Source organism: Netta rufina (genome assembly GCF_964035555.1).
Source record: "Netta rufina genome assembly, chromosome: 5".
NCBI classification, from domain to species: Eukaryota; Metazoa; Chordata; class Aves; order Anseriformes; family Anatidae; genus Netta; species Netta rufina.
The window spans coordinates 37,015,876-37,032,750 of NC_140128.1; the positions used below are offsets into that span (position 1 = coordinate 37,015,876).

General features: G+C 32.8%; 1 protein-coding gene across 1 annotated transcript in view; it reads left to right on the plus strand.

The window, feature by feature from the left end:
* The window catches only part of CEP128 (centrosomal protein 128), a gene marked incomplete at both ends in the record, with an annotated part of 109,983 nt that overhangs the window by 40,185 nt on the left and 52,923 nt on the right, over positions 1-16,875 (plus strand). The window contains 5 exons of the mRNA XM_084288230.1: positions 337-987; positions 5,341-5,505; positions 8,412-8,588; positions 10,991-11,050; positions 15,933-16,125. Coding sequence (XP_084144356.1) covers positions 337-987; positions 5,341-5,505; positions 8,412-8,588; positions 10,991-11,050; positions 15,933-16,125 — 1,246 coding nt within the window. The remainder of the gene's footprint in view (positions 1-336; positions 988-5,340; positions 5,506-8,411; positions 8,589-10,990; positions 11,051-15,932; positions 16,126-16,875) is intronic.

The following is a 16,875-nucleotide window of genomic DNA, read 5'->3' on the forward strand; positions in this document are numbered from 1 at the left end:
GTTGTTCTTCATTACTGTATTGCGTTTCTTGTTCCATACTGCTACTTGAAAAATTTGCAAATAAGACTATCTCAGTCAGACAAGAGGATAAGAGAAACGGGGTATTAACCTAAGGCATCCCTGCTTAGGTGTCTTAGTCATTTAAGGACAGGTATACTTTGAGATCACAAATGTTCTGCACCTAAATTTAATACACTGAGTAACTGAGCTCATTAGAAGCAATTTGAATTGCGTTTTTGCAGAACAGAGTAGCCTACATGTTCCTTAGATGTTAGTTTCCAACAATTTTCTTTAATTACTTTAGGTGGCATTGGATTTATTTTTTGTATTTCCTAGATCCTCAAAGAAAAGGATGACCTCAGAAGTCAACTTCTCTCTGCTATACACCAAATAGAAAACCTTCGGAAAGAGCTGAATGATGTACTTACAAAGAGGGCCCAGCAGGAAGAACAACTTCATTGCAAAGAAGTAAAACTGAATGAAATGAAATCGCAACAGTTGTGCCTTGAAGAAGAGATTAAAGAAGTTCAAGGTACTGTAAATAAATTGGAGGATGAATTGAAAAAGCAAGTCTGTCTACAAAATCAAATGCAAGCTGAGAAGGAACACTTGGAGCAAGAACTTGCAACTAGTAACTCAATTCACGAAAAAGACCAGGAAAGACTCTTAGAAATGCAAGCAGATATAAAAAATCTGAGTGCCATACGTGTGGAACTAACAAATAGAATAGCAGAAGAAGAGAAAGTCAAAAAAGAACTACATAAGAGCCTCTCAGATTTCCAGAAACAACAGGACTCTAAGCATGAAGAGATGACTTCAGCTAACAGGCAGTTGAAGATGGAAAGAGAGGTTCACCAACAGGAGTTAGCAGATCTTCGATCAGAGTTACAGAATGTTAAAATCAAGCACGAACAAAACATTCAAGAGCTCATGAAACTCCTTAAACAAGAGAAGGATGATGCAGATGCTCAGATTAGAATGCTAAAGGTACTTATTCTGAATAATTCAAAAGCTATTTTCTTTCTATAGAGTGATGAAAGTATTGAACTATGGGTTGTAAAACGTTTAACACACACACACACAGACACACACACACTTTATTTCAGGTCATCATAAAAGTTTAAAATTAATGGTTGAAAATGTAATCTCATATTAGTTTAAGGGAAAAAGCTATTAGCATGGAAGTAATGACAGTAGGTATGTCAGTGATCAGAGCAGGAGGAGATGTGTAAGGCTGTAGTTTTAACGTCATTTGATCCTTTCTTTATAAACTACTATTTTAACAAGTTATTTTCATGGTTCTACTATAGAACTTGTATTATGTCAGGGATAGTACATTTTTGTAAATGTTTAAATTGCATAATGCTGGTGTACCTGGAAGAACTTTCAGAGTATGAACAGTGATAATATATCTCATTAAGATTAATTTTTGTAGCTCCTTCTATTTTGAAGGCTTTTTAGAATTTCTAATTCCTCAAGGAAGTGGCTACATGTGCAGTAAATTATGAAACTAAAACATTTTATTCATTAAGAAACAAGTTAATGTCTTCAGCTCACATCCTTTGCTACTGATTCAAGGCTATTGCATTGGAAAGAAAACATGTATTTCAGTGTCTTAAGTGGTCTAAAGAGAATTGAAGAAGTTAAGTTGAAATGGATACTCTACATAGCACAGTTAATTGTCAACAGTTGTATGAAAACTTGTGTATAAGCTAAACATTGCACTGTTATTGAAGCAGTTTGATTACATGATTAAATATATATGTATGTTGGTATTTTTTATGAATATACAAATTATTATTAGGACATATTAGTGGAGGCAGTAGTTTTCCAGACGGGCTGTAAATTACCAACATAATTTGAATGTGCTTCAGAAGCAGTATAAATGCACTTTCCATCTCAGTCCCATCAGATATTTTTTAATTAAAATTTGCTCATATCAAAATTCTGCCAATTTAACCATAAAAAGTTATAATATCCTTAATCAAAACTTCAGTGATTCATGGTGTACTTCATCATTGGTAGTATAAACAAGTCTATTTCTTTTCACACAAATATGCAGAGTCAGTGAAAATGCGTATTTTCTGCATCTTGGCAATTACGAATTAATGTTACTTAGAAAAGGATGGTTAGTTATTATATCAATCATAACATAATTGATAATAATTCATAAGTACTGCATTTAATGAAGATAGCAGTAAAAAAATCTAGGTAGCTGTTAGTGGAAGGATCATTAAAAATAAAAAATATTTTGACAGCAATGCTTAACATTTTAGGGACTTAATTTGTGATGTGTCTAGTATTGTTATTTAGGTGATCTATCCAAATATGATTTTTTTCTTTGACAATGAAATTGCAATTAAGACTGTACGTTTAATGTCAAGTGTAGAGAAGGGGAATATGTTCTAGATGGTAGTAATCAAAAAATGAGTTGATTGTGACTATGTGTTCCCCTTAGAAGGAAAAGTCAGTCTTATAGCATGGACCTCAATATTGATACTGGTTGTACCTAAACAGAATCTTTAGAGAATTCACTTCCTTGTTTCATTTACAGAGTTGTGACTTAACCAGAATCCTTAATCCACATGCATTTTTTTTACAGCTTCATCTCTCTGAAGCAGAGGAGTGGAGGGATTAAGGGAAATGAATTTTTTAAGATAAATTTGGGTAGACTACTTTATTTTTTTGGAAGTACACAATGATAATTCAAAATAGTGTCTTGATTCAAACATTGTAAGAGCAATGAAATATCTGGTCATATTCATCCCTGGGAAAATATTTTAAGAATATATTGTGCAGGTGACTTTCTTTTTGTCTGAACTCATCATTTCATTGCAAATACCATCTCTCTGGCAAGCTTTGGACAACACTAGTAACCAAAATGGCAACAACACCATTGGATGATGGGAAGACTGCATGTTTATAAACCTGTATGCCCTCCTCCTGTTTCTCTGTTTCACAATTCAAACTGGGTTTAAGTTTTATGGATAGAGTTGTCTTCCAAGTTAAGGTAAATTTTTTATGTGAGTTATCAAAGTATATTTAAATACTATGGTTTTGGGATTAGAGTTTAGGGAAATTTAAAAGAAAGTTTCATCTTTTTTTGTGCCTAGTGAGCAACTGTCTGTTAATCAGGTTATCTTGACTTTATTTACAGGTCAGCCTTGTCTGACCCTTGTAACCGTCTTTGTGAAAAAATATACATAACCCTGTCCAAAGGTTGTTAATGGCAAAGTCTAAAATATAAAAGTCAGTTGGGAGGCATGTAGTAGGGGTAAAGGCAAAATGAACACATTTCTTAAGACTCAAAGCCTAATTTGAATTAGAGAAGGAATTTTGATGTTGAAAGTGCCTTTTGATCCATTATAGTTCTTCACTCTATTGCCTCTTCTGCAAGAAAGGCAGAAAAAAAAATAAAAAAAATAGGGTAGTTAAGGATTTTTATGTAATGGGACAGTAGCATAGGGATATTGCATGTTGCTGTAGAACTGGAGAAGCACTCAGCATTTTGTATGAGATGTCAGTATTGAGAAGGATCTTACTGTCTGAGTACTGAGATTCTGGTGCTAAAGTTTTTACTTCTCTTTCTATTAGGACCCCTACTGGAAGCACAGTGTCTCTATAATTTTTTCAAAATGATAGGTAAACCAGGTAGAGAAAATGAAGTAATTTGCTTAGTAGTTCCCAAACACTGTGCATTCAGAAGCCCTGAATCTGTCCCCTAATTTTACTATCTGCCCTCATTTACTTTTAAAAACATCCATGTATTTTTAGAATAAGGAAATATAAAATTTACTCATGGCTGACAGCAATTTCAAGTTATGTCTTTAATGAATGATTATGCAGAGATACGTATAAAATTGTATATAAATGTCTTTCTTTTTGGATTAACTTTTCTAAAATTCAACAAGTGGGTGTAGTTTTATTTTTCCTGAAAATAACCAGAAGTGGAAATTGGTTTAAATCTAGATCAATTCAATTATGTTCACAATTGCCTTGTCCATATTAGAAATTAATAATTATTTTTCAACCTCATGTCTCAAACATAATGTACAGGAGGAATCTGTTTCTTGGATTGTTTCCATCTGTATATATTTTTTTATATGGCTACCTTTAGTAGGAACTGAAGAGAGGATTTTATAAACATACTCACAGAAACTATTTTAAGCACTGCAGGCTTGTATTTGTGTCCTAAGTCTAAATTAACTTGTAAAACTTCTCTTACACTTCTTCACCATAAAATGTATATGTATAGTCTTATTTATAGTCTAATCAGAAGAACAGAATTTTTGATTTTCCTCAAGAAGGAATTTGCTTTGGAAGTTTATATTTGTGTGTAACTGCATCCTGCAATTCATCTTATACGAAGCTGGTTTTGGATAATGATATTATGCGTACAATTTTCTTCTTAGCTTTGTTTACTTTTTTGTGTTTTGCAATTATTCTGGAGAATTCTCAGATCTGTCAGTTTTACTAAGTTGAATGAGCAGCAAATCCCTTAATTAGAAAGACAGGTCTCATTGTGTTTTCCACAGAAAACCAATATATTTTGTTCACTTGACTACTTAGGGCTCTTAGGACCCTTAGAAGTTCTTTTTTTTTTTTTTTTTTTTTTTTTTTTTTTTCATTCTTACCTGTAGTATCTGCATAAATAGAGTTAAACTCACACAAATTAGAAATGAAAAAATAACAAAATCTTTAAAGTTATTTCTCTGCAGATATAAATTTCATACCAGGTCCTGCAATGAAATGAGTTTTGGAGTTTCTGATTCCAAATTATTTTAGTAATGGAAAAGTTGCATAAATACTGAACTTTTTAAGGTGATGTCAGCTGATGAGTGTAGCAGAGTTGAAATGCAGAATCTGAGATTTCTATTTACTGCTTTTAAATAGCTCTATGGTACTGCAGTGTCTTGCAGAAATTTACAACATACCTGGCAAACATCAACATTCTTCTAAGCTGATTGATCTGGTTTTGCAGCTAAATTTGCATTATTAGTAAAATGTGGGAAAGCTCTACACTTTAAAGGGAAAGTCCATATCATTTAACTTCTGTGTCAGCACTAATAAATCATAACAAATAATAAGTGATATTAAGTCACAGTGTACAATTTTATTTTCATTATGTGTTCTTGAGTTGATCATTATCTTCAAATTTTGTGATACACGTTTTCCATGTTCAGATAAGTGATTGCACTTAATATAACTTAAATGTAAAAAATTAAAGATAATTAATCATCCATGATCATGTTCTGTGGTTTTGAAGCTTTAATGTCTGTGAACATTTTTAAATAACCCATATAGTAGTGACTTTGTCATCTGTTCATCTGTTACCATCAGATGGAACTTGTAGAAGAGAAAAGCACAGTCAAGACTCAGTGTCGACAACTGGAGAAGATAAAAGTTGAATGTGATAAATTGACAGAAGAATTAACCCAAAGTGAAGAAGAAAATATAAAACTCAGGCGAAAATGTGAGTTTGTAAAACAAGAACTGGAGAAAAAGGTAAACATAATTCATCAGTCTCTGAACTTTATTTAAACTTTAGGATAAATATCTAAAACTGTGAACTAAAGAATTAGGCGATGAATCTAAAATGCAAAGAATACATATACACATTCAAGAATATATGCAGTCATACTGTAGTACAAAGTTTCCACACAAATCAAACAAGGCAGAAGTGATTTGGTTGAGTCATGAATGGTATCCCTCCAGGGATACACTGATATTATTTATCAGTGAGTTATATCAATAATTTATCAGAGTAGGTATATAGGTACTACATGTACATTCCTATATACTTCTAACACGGGCAACTAAAAAATACTTAAGTTCTTCCAGTTTTCTTCACGTTCTCTGGAGTTGCAGTTAAGTTACAAATAATTTAGAGCAAATTTGAATTAGATAGGCAAGGTAATCACTGTAAAATAAATTCTAAATATCTTGATAAAAATTATTTACTGCTTGAATATTTTAAACACAGCAAGCTTTTAGGGAAACATACATTATTCTCTTATACTGGCATTACATTTCTAGAGATCGGTGATCTCTACAAGCCATTCTTGTTTAACGTTCTTATTATTAATTACTATCAAATACAAATTTGCAGTTTCACTATCTGCAATTGTCAGCTTTTGTTTTTTAATAAATCGAGTGATAACTTCAGAGTTGCTGAAGTCATTATATGTTGTAACTCCTTTTACTGCTTTCTTCAGTTCTTCTTTTTTGTTTGTTGGTTTCCATGATTGGTTCTACAACGTTGCTTTTTAATGTTTTTCTTAACACAAGTATATTTTACCTTGTGCAATTTTTATATCTTAATTTTTTTCTGCAGTGTTGTGATTTCAGATGAGTATTTCTGTGCATGGATGAAGTTTTACCTTCTCCAGGGTAAAGCAGCTGTCAGTATAGATTAATTCATATTAAGAAAGCATTGATTATTTCTCATCTTTGATAGTTTTAAGTTCATTTCCTAAATTAAAATTCAAGAAAACATTAAAAAAAAAAAAAAAAAAGCATCCTGCAGGAAATTGCTTACATATACATATTTTTTGCACTATATCCTCATTATTTTTTTTTTTAATGGAGCCTCTATCTGCTTCTTATTCTTCTATGTCAGATTACTATTTTTTCATCCGTTTTGCGTTAAATTCTGCGATTTAAGTATTTGTCTTAACATGATACAAGAGTTTTATTTATCCATTGCACATAGGCCACTGGATTGTTGTCAGTTTCATTAGGTTAATAGTTCCAAACTATTTAAATCTGGTAACAGTTGACTATTGATATTGGAGATCCCTTATGTTTGTTCAGGTTTTCCAATTTAATTTTCAATTCGTATTTTGTTACTATAAATGAAGTGTACAAACCTCACATAGAAGTTTAGTTTAAAATCTAACAAGTTCATTTTGAATATAGTTTAGGTAAAGGGATTATTCCAAAATGCTGTTAACTCCTTTTGTCATATTTCTTCTATCTTCAGCCTATAATGACTCTTTACTCTGAATATTGGCCCTGAGAAAAAAATGTTTTCTTCTTTTTTGAAAGAATGGAATAAAAACCTCTTGACATAATGTAGTTAGCTCCCTGCCAATTTTTCCTTCTTGTGTAAGAAGGATATCAGACTTTTTAAATGTATTGATAACATGCTGAATTAAATGCTGTTTTTGACTAAATTAATTTATATACTGAAATGCTGTTTAAAAGCCTTTAAAAACAGTGAGGAAGGCTGCTGTACATTAGTATTATTAGCTGCGTCAACTCTTTGGTTGTGATAACTATATTCCCAAAATTTAATGTAGTGTGTAGGTAGAACTATTCAGGGTACAAAACCTGTTGCATAAATTATTATTTTCATAGTTTGCTAGTGAAATACCTATGGATTAAAAAATCTTGGGATAGAAGTTTAACTGAATTACTGTAATATTCCAACTTCCTGCATTTTCCTTTTTCTGCTAATATTTAGGATCAGTATTGAATTTTATTTTTTCAAATTAAATTTTCTGATGAATTCAAAAGACTGTATTACTTTTCTATTATTACAATAAGTATTTTCATAGAATTTTCAAATAGTGCATCCAAGACTTACAGGACATGAATATGAAATCTGGCCTTTCTATTAGCTTGCTTTTATTAGACTAACAGGAAGTGCTTTAAAAGCTCAACTTTTCAGGCTAATAGAAAGTACTTAAATTTAAAATGTGTTTTGTCTAGGTTGGGATTTTAGCACTATAATATTTATTGTTAAGGAAATGTGTCTGTAGAAGTGCACGTAGTCTTTTGCAGTCAGTTGAAAACTAGTTCCAACTTCTGTCGTATTAGAAAAATACATCTTTTAGACAGAGGTGGTCTCTTATGTTTAAGGTGAAAAAGGATGGAGAAGCTTTTAAGCACAGAATCATTTTTAAGCAAAGAAGCCTATCTAAGTAAATGCAGATAAAGTAATAGCAATGAGTTCTGTTTCTTTGTGTTGAGTGTGGGTTGTCAGAAAGGGATGTGAGAAATGTTCAGGAAATGAAAAGGTGTATTAGGGTTGTGACCTTAGTGTCGAAAGGAGTATTAGGGCTAGGAAATGAAAGGAGTATTTATTGTGGGCTCTTTTCTACTCATGAAAAAAAGTTTCATGAGAGAATGTCTAGTTTTGACTCTGAAATAGAGCTCTGCGATTGTAGGGTTTGGATTTGGTGTGGTTTCTTTACAACTAGGAGACTTCCAGGTGAATAGGAAAAATTAATAGGTGATTTTGTGTACTATGAGAATATATTATATTCCATGGCAAAGAACTGAACACAGTGCCTGAGTATAGTGTGATTATAAAATTAAAAGATATATTGCTATTTATGCGTGTTATGATATGAATGCAATAATTTGTGGATTTTTTTTCCTGCTTTTTTTTTCCCCTTTGACTGCAGAATAAACAGATCAGTTATGAAGAAGATCATTTGAGAAGGATGGATGAGGCCAGACTGCAGTTTAAGGATCAGCTGCATCATTTAGAAATGGAACAGAAATCCATTCTCACCATGATAGGAAGTGAAATTGATGCTGCTTGTGAAATTTTTTCTCGGGACTCCATGGAGAAATTCAAAGTAATTCTAAGTTTTTAAGTATGCTGCAGATTTTGTTGTGTTCTTAGTGGGTGATTGTAGCAGAATTTATGTGTGCTGTTATTACCTGTCACTCATTTGGTATAGATAATTTAGGGGCAGTAGGATTAGGGATATTTAGCTGATGTGGGTACAGGTTACTAGGTATTAGAATGAGATACTGTGAAGATCTGTCCATGTGTTGCTCATTACTGTGTTCTTTTGCAAATCTTTTTGTGAGCACTCACTCAGATTACCCCGTTCTTCTCTTGCCATTTAATCAGTGCATGCTTTCTTATCTGGTGTCCTTGGTCACTTGGCTGGACTGCCTTTGAAATAGACACTTTTCTGCATTGATACTGAAAATCCATTATCTTTTTAATATTTTTTTGTTTTCTATCTTAAGTTTATCTTTCTAGTTGACAAACAAACTTCCTCCTCTGTGTCCTTACAGATCTGTTGTTACTTACTAAGCCTTTGTGATCTGATATATTCTTGAACATCAAACCATGCCTTTTTGGACTTGCTTCCCACCTCCTGCAGAGTTTTTGTTTTCTGGATAAAGCTTTGCTGTTTCTGTTTTCATAATTCTCATAATTTATCTAGTTTTGTTATTGCCTTTTATATGCCCTATTTGCCATATTGGCAAACTTAAAAGATTTGAAATTGAATTTTTGACTAGACATGTGAATAGAAATGTTACACAGCTCTGTGGTGTCTGGTCTGAAAAATAAATTAGGAAAAAAAAAAAAAAAAAGGTAAGAAATTCCCTTTGTTGTATTGTTCTTCTCCCCAGTACTTAGTTATTGTCAAGGTTTCAGACAAGTTCTTCAAGGAGTTGCCACTGCAACTGAGGTGAGCAGTGAAGGAGTGGATAAACGCTTGTGACATAAAGACCTGCCTTAATCTTCCCTGAATTAAAATAAACAGGATTTTTTAAAATCACCATATACTGGTGTTCTAAACAAAGAATACAAATAATTCTACATATATTTCTCAGATTTACTTTCCCAACCAGTATTCTTGTTATAAGAAACCTTACACTTGGAATAACTACACCAGTCATGCTTAAACTATGGACTGTATACTGCCTTGTTTGAATGTTGTGGCAAAGAATCATGTTTGCTGCCATAGAAGTCACAACTTGTGGTTATGCATTGCTTTGTTTGTGGTCAACATGCCTAATAAATCTTTCTTTTTTTCAGCTGTGTCCTTCTGTAGCAATAATTGTCTTATAAAACATGGAAGTCTGTAATCAATTGGTACTGCTTAGGTTTTTGGTCTTGGTGTTTAATAAAGCCCTTGTAAATACCTGTTAAAGAAATATGCTTATAATAAAAATTATCAGCCCTGGTCCAAAATGTACAGAAATACACACTGAATTTCAAAATGTGCTAAAAAAATTGGGGGAAAAAGCCTAAAAAACAACCAAACAAACCCAACAACCAAACAAAAAAAAATCGTATTTAAATTAGAGAAAGGCACAAAGTAATCATGAGATAGGGCCAGATAAGATAAAGGATGAGCTAGACATAAGGTTAATAGTCAACTTCATTTTAAATAGGTTTCAATTGTGAGAGATGTGTATGACATTTTTTCCCTTATCTGCCAACTACAACAATGAAAAAAAATCCATTATCACCACTTTTTTAGTAATATAGAAAGTATGTAACAGTACCTTTTGGAAATGTTTAACACCATTCAGTTTGCAGAAAAAAGGCATATCACATTTTCTTGTTGTTTGCAGTATTAATGAAGTTTCTTCTCTTTTTATCAACTTAGTGAAATTTATATTTTTTCTTTTTATACCTATAAAATATTCCAAGCAAGTGATTTCTTCTTCATGAAAACACAAAGACCATCATTGTGCAACACAAATATTTTAAGATTTTTGTGGTTTGCCCTTTTTCACTTTGTGACCAGTCATTTACCATGCTGCACATAGCATTTCTGTAGATATACTGGTGACACGTAGCGTTTCTGTAGATATACTGGTGACAATTCAATGACTAACAATTGGTTATGCTACTTTTGGTTTATACTGTTTGGTTTATACAATTGAATTGCTGTGAAGTTGGCCTTTTCTTGAGAAGCAGGCATTTTAAAGCAGTCTGATTGTGCTATTTGGAAAGATAATGTTTTCAAAAAAAGAACACACAGATTCAGACTGAGACTATACACCTTGATGCAGAGAGAAGTCAATGAATTTGTATATTTTGCTTTTAATTGTGGCTAATTTATAATTACAGTTCTATTAAACCATTTTACAGATATGATTTCGAAACTGTTTTTTTAGCAGAGAATATTTAGTTGACAATCTTTCAGTAAGCTGGAAAGTGTTTCTCCTTTTTGTGTCTAATACCCTTTTTTTTATGCATATTTCTTTCTCCCTCACTACTCCATAGGCAATATCACTTACACCAACGGTGCTGAATGATCCTCATCGCTGGTTTGCAGAAACAAAGGTAATAGTCAAGTCTTTTGAAATCTTACTGAATAATGTAATATCAAACATTCATAATCATTCAGTAGAAAGTGTGTTTGAAAAGATAGTTAAAGGGGAAAAAAAACACAAAATCATTCCTTTGGAAGCAGTTAACGATAATATCAGGCTATTTCAACTGATAAAATTATTGTATAGATTTTCCTATCAACAAGAAATAAATATCTCTATAGCCAAATAAATAGCAATTATACCAAAAAAAAATAATGCATTGAAGAATCTGCAGTGGTAGCCTTTAGATCTGAATTTCCCACTGTATAAATTATTTTGAGACAAGAAAAACATGAGAATGAAGTCAGCTGCTTATGTTTCTCCTACAGGATTATATATAATAAGGCAAGTAATAATTTGAAATAAGGCTGTTTTTTATTGAATCTAAAGATTATTAGATTGGATTTCTGGAAAATGATCCTTCCACAGTTGCTTAAAGCTTCTGAATTCTATAATGCAGGTGCATACATGCTTCAAGACTTCTCAGAAATGATGACTAGTAACTTAAAGCTATTGTTTTTCATTTTGGTGCTTCCATCCTTAAACCCCAGTACATGCACAGAGACTCACTTCCAGTACCTTTTAAAAAGACTAAGCTTGGTGGAATACACAAAAATTTTTGCTTCATGTAGAATGCCACAGGAGAACTAACTTAAGGAAAAGTTTCAACTGTTTCCATGTAAGAACCATGAGGTTACTATTGATGTATAGTCTAAGACTTGTAGACCAAGAGAGATTGCCAGTGTAAATAACAAAGATAAAATGAACCAAAAAAGAAATGTTATGCAGAAAGCATTTTCATTATTTTAAAAAGTGGCAATGACATATTAAAAAGACCTTTTAAAGTACAACTAATGATTATTTCCATGAATTTATCATGTAAGTTTCTTTAGCTGCTATAGGAAAGTCTAGAATGAATGAAAAACTTGGTGTCACCCTTTCTTTGCTTGGAAATAAGCAGTGAAAGTATTCATTATAAATAAATAAAATACAATATGAATCTGGGAATATCTTGCCGTAATAGTTAACCACATTTGTATTTCTGGGTTATTGCAACTGCTGATAGGTATTCAGAACTTAAAGTCTTTTGATTTTTCTCTTAAATTTCTAAAAGTGAAATTGTTTACATCACGTCCAAGGAGTGACAAAATTTGCATGTAATAATAATGGCCTTGGTACTGATTTTTTTTTTCTGTAGTATAATTGTTGTGCTCACTTTTTCAAATACTTCTGTAGTTAGAAGTATTTACAAATGGTCCCTTTTCAAGAGTTGGTTTTCTTCTGTCTTTTGATTTTTCTCTCAGTTACTACAATCTGTAGAAGGAACAAACTTGCTTCACATACAAATATTTTTGAGATGTGACTTCTGAACTTTAGTGTTAAATATACAGTTTGGTCCCTGCATTTTTCATAATGTTTCTAGCACTGCATGCTTCCACTGAAGAAGAGTTATGAACTGTAGGGTATATTAATAGTTCTGTAGAAATTTCACAGTTTGTGTGAGGGAATACTGCTTGTGCACTGAGGCTATAACAACTACCACTTTAGAAAAGTGCTGTACTTTTGCTGTACCCAAACCTGCAGCTTTAAAGAGATTAATTTAAATAGTTTAGCTGGGGAGGAGAGATGCTCCCTTCTGCAGTTATGACAGCTCTTGATCCATGGCAAAGTTAACCTTTTTTTTTTTCTGATGCCTTTTGTCTCCGTTATGTTCTTTAAGTGAAATCAAGTCTAAATTAAGAATCTTTGAAAGTTCTAGGTTTACTACTGTTTTGAGAAATAATATGAAGTTTTGGTCTAAAAAAAAAGGATTATTTAGCCCTTCAGAAAGTTCACTAATTTCTTCACGTTTGTGAACATGAGGATGATTTTGATACGAATTTCTGGCTTTTTGAAATATAGAAGTACACTGTAAAAATTACAGAAGAAAATACCATTTTTATAATATCCCAGCATGATAATTGCAATTCATCATGGAGGAATCTCATTCTGTATATCTGCAGAGATTATACTAAGAATTTGTGGTAAAGGCTTATTCTCGACAACAGGTGTTTCAGATTCTGTACTTATTGTGACAGCAGCTATGGGAACATCAGCTATAAGATGCTCTGTTGTTTGTGGTATGTTACATTAAATATATCACAGCTCTAATCCCCTTTTTTTGTAATGTTCTACAGTGCCTTTTTTAGAACTAATATTTGAAATCAGGTAGCTGCAACTCATTCTTTGGAAAGATTCTTCATGTATTTTAAAGACATATGAATTGACGATGAATTTAAGATATAGTATATCAGTTCCTGGCAGGATTCCTAAGTTTCAATATGAGATTTGCAGGCAGAACAAGTGAAAAAAATGACTTTGTCTTTATGGGATACCCATACTTTCAAAATGTTTGCTGTGTTACTTTTCACCATACTACTTGTACATTTCCTCTTACTCAGGTTGGGGTTGCCTTTAGAATTTTTGCAGGTTTTGTCTTTTTCCTCATTCTTCTTAAACTGTTCCCCTGCCCTGTGCCCTCCCCCTTTTTGATATAAAGAAAAAAGTTCTTTGTATCAAAAAGAAATTGTGTAAATATTTCACTGCTAAAATCAGGATAGAAATTAGAGATGACAGTACATTTTATTATGATTACTGTATTTTTGTATTTTCTAAAAATAATGTTTATCTAAGACAGAAGGAAGATTTCTACTGATCAACATTTCATCCAACCAATTAACAAATTTACATTGCTGAGCACTTTCAAACCTATAGGCTTTTACTGAAATAGAAAGGTCAATCAGTTTGACTTCAAATCAAACAATTGTTGCCTGTAGCTTATAACCAGCACTTATACATCAACATCATGCTAGTCATTGCTTCTCTGTCCTCAAATTCTGAGTTTTGTTTGACTATCCCTACTGTTTTATTAAGTGGCTGAATCTGACAAAGAGCAAAACATCTTTCCAGCAGGAGTTAATATAACATGGTACATTCTGGGACTTTTGAAATATTTAGAATGTAAATACAACATGGAAATGGAGGTACCAGAGCAGAGCCAGTCATTAACTACAGGAGATGCTAACTTTTTTGAACGGATCCTGATACACCCCATCTACTCTATGTATGAGATTTGAAATTCCAATCATTACCCTTTTTTCTGTCTCGGTTAATTTGATTGATTTTTTGATGGTAACAGAAATTTAGTCAGCAAGAAAGAGAGTGAGAACACTTTGAATAAAGGTTACACAATAAGCATTCAGTTTCACAGATGAAGAAGTAAATGTTTGAGTTCTTTCAGTGGTGACTTGGTCTCTCAAGTCCTCTGATGATAAATTAGCATCTCATCCAGTTGATAGTGCTAATGATCCTGCCCATTTCCATCTTCTTTGCCTTATACCCTCTCCCTGTTCATAAAAATTGTGTAGATCTTGCAAGTCCTTTTAGGCATAACATTTTAAAGGGAAAATGTGCATCACTATTCATGATGCTGCTGACTGCCATGCTTTTCTGGAGTACATAGTCCATGTGACTGTATGCTGAATCTCCCCTACTGTCTTGTACTGTTTAGCTCTGTTATATATATTTTAAAGTTGTATGAATTTGAAAACATTTAGGGGGAAAATTTGTTTCCTAGTATGGAAACATAATTCAGGCATAATGAGCCAGGGGAGTTTTAGGTTAGATGTTAGGAAGAATTTCTTCACTGAAAGGGTTGTTAGACATTGGAACAGGCTGCCCAGGGAAGTGGTGGAGTCACCATCCCTGGAAGTCTTCAAAAGACGTTTAGATGTAGAGCTTAGGTATATGGTTTAGTGGAGGGCTGTTAGCGTTAGGTTGGAGGTTGGACTCGATGACCTTGAGGTCTCTTCCAACCTAGAAATTCTGTGATTCTGTGATTCTGTGATTCTGTGATTCTGTGAAAGAAAGTAATGTAGGTCTGTAGTTAATAATTTGAATATAATAGAATAATAAAATATCCTGTGTTGGAAGGGACTCACAAGGATAAAGTCCAGCTCCTGGCTCCAACCAGAATCACCCAAAAATCAAACCATGTATCTGAGAGTGTTGTCCAAACACTTCTTGAGCTCCATCAGACTTGCTGGTGTGGCCGCTTCCCTTGGAAGCCTTTTCCAGTGTCCAGCCACCCTCTCAGTGAAGAACCTTTTCCCAATATTTGGTCTGAACCTCCTTAGTTGCTGTTTCATGCCATTCCCATGGGTCCTATTTGCTGGTTGCCAGAGAGAAGAATATGTCTCATTTTTTTTTGTGTCTTAAGTCCTACAGGTAAAAGATAAGGATAACCTTTTATATTCTTCTGCATCCAGAGCAATATATTATTTAAGTTTGCTCTTTTCTGATCAAACAGTTGGGTCATTTATGTATCTATACATGGTCTTCTCTTCTATTGCTTTTAGATTCACTCTGACCACCCATCATCTATAGTATCTATAAGCTCTCTTTTCTTTTTCCTCTATATGAACCTTAAATGTTGTCTTTTGCTGACTTTAAAGGATTGATGTCACTTAATTTTTAATGTGGATGGGAAAGGAGGGAGTACCTCTTTGTGTCTATATACATACCCTAATTAAATTTGAATTTCCTTACCCACAGCAAATTCTTGCTCCTGATTAAAAAAATAAAATCTGTGTATTTCATCTTCACATAGTTATCAGCCAAAATATATCTCTTTAGAGATTCTTGAAGGCTCAAGATATATCCTTGTAATATATCCTAATGTTCACTTTTATTATTATTATGCAGTAATGCCTATAAATAAATAAGCTGTAATTTCAAAGGTAATTTGATCAATTAACATTTATGTCCTAATATTTTTATTAGAATTCTTTTATTTTCCTAATTTTTTAATGTAGACTAAACTTCAGTGGCTGTGTGAGGAGGTGAAGGAGAGAGAAAGTAAGGAAAAAAAGCTGCGATGCTACTTATTGCAGAGCCGCGAACAGCTTAAACACTTTACACAGATGAAGGAGTCTGAACATCAGTCTCTCTTTAAACAGATAAAAAAGCAAGAACAACTTTTGGAAGAAGTTCACAGAGAAAAGAGAGGTATGTTACTGCTTCCCTTTTGTTAACGAAAGAACAAAATTTTAAAAAATAATAGTTATAATTCCTATGCATTCAGATGTATTTTATCAACTAACTATTACAAACTCTGATTTGGTGACTTGCTAGTGATAACCAAGATAACAATTACTTTTTGTTTGTTTTCTATTTGTTACATTTGCCTTTTATTTTTTGGTCAACTGCATTTCAACCCAGTACAGGCTGAATAACACAATGCAAAAACGAGAGCCCAAAGCACTTCATAGTCCTGTGCAGTTACTCTTTTTTGTCTACATCGTATGTACAAAGAATTTTTTTCTAATCCTTTCTTCTGTGTTGTCAAATGGAGTAAGACAAGCTTTGGATCTAATTAAAATGAATGATGTAGTCATCATAATTTCCATATTGAAGTAGATTCTTTGGTTCCACCTCTTTCATACAAATTTTTGATAGAGGACCTAACTAAGCCTGACAAATAAAGCACTACATGGTGAGAAGACTGTATTTTGACATCTATAAATGGCTGGAGCTAACCTGACCTGTTCAGGAGAATAAAGTACTTCTACTGAAAGTTATCATGTAGATAAACCTTGAGAACTATTAACATGCCTTATGAGTTGCTATAGTCTATAAATAGGACTGACTTATCTGTTTTGCGTCTTTGTGCAATATTTTAGACTAGTATTTGAATACCTCAAGATTTATACCTATTGTATACCTGAATAAATTTTTCATTCGATTCTATTCCCTCAG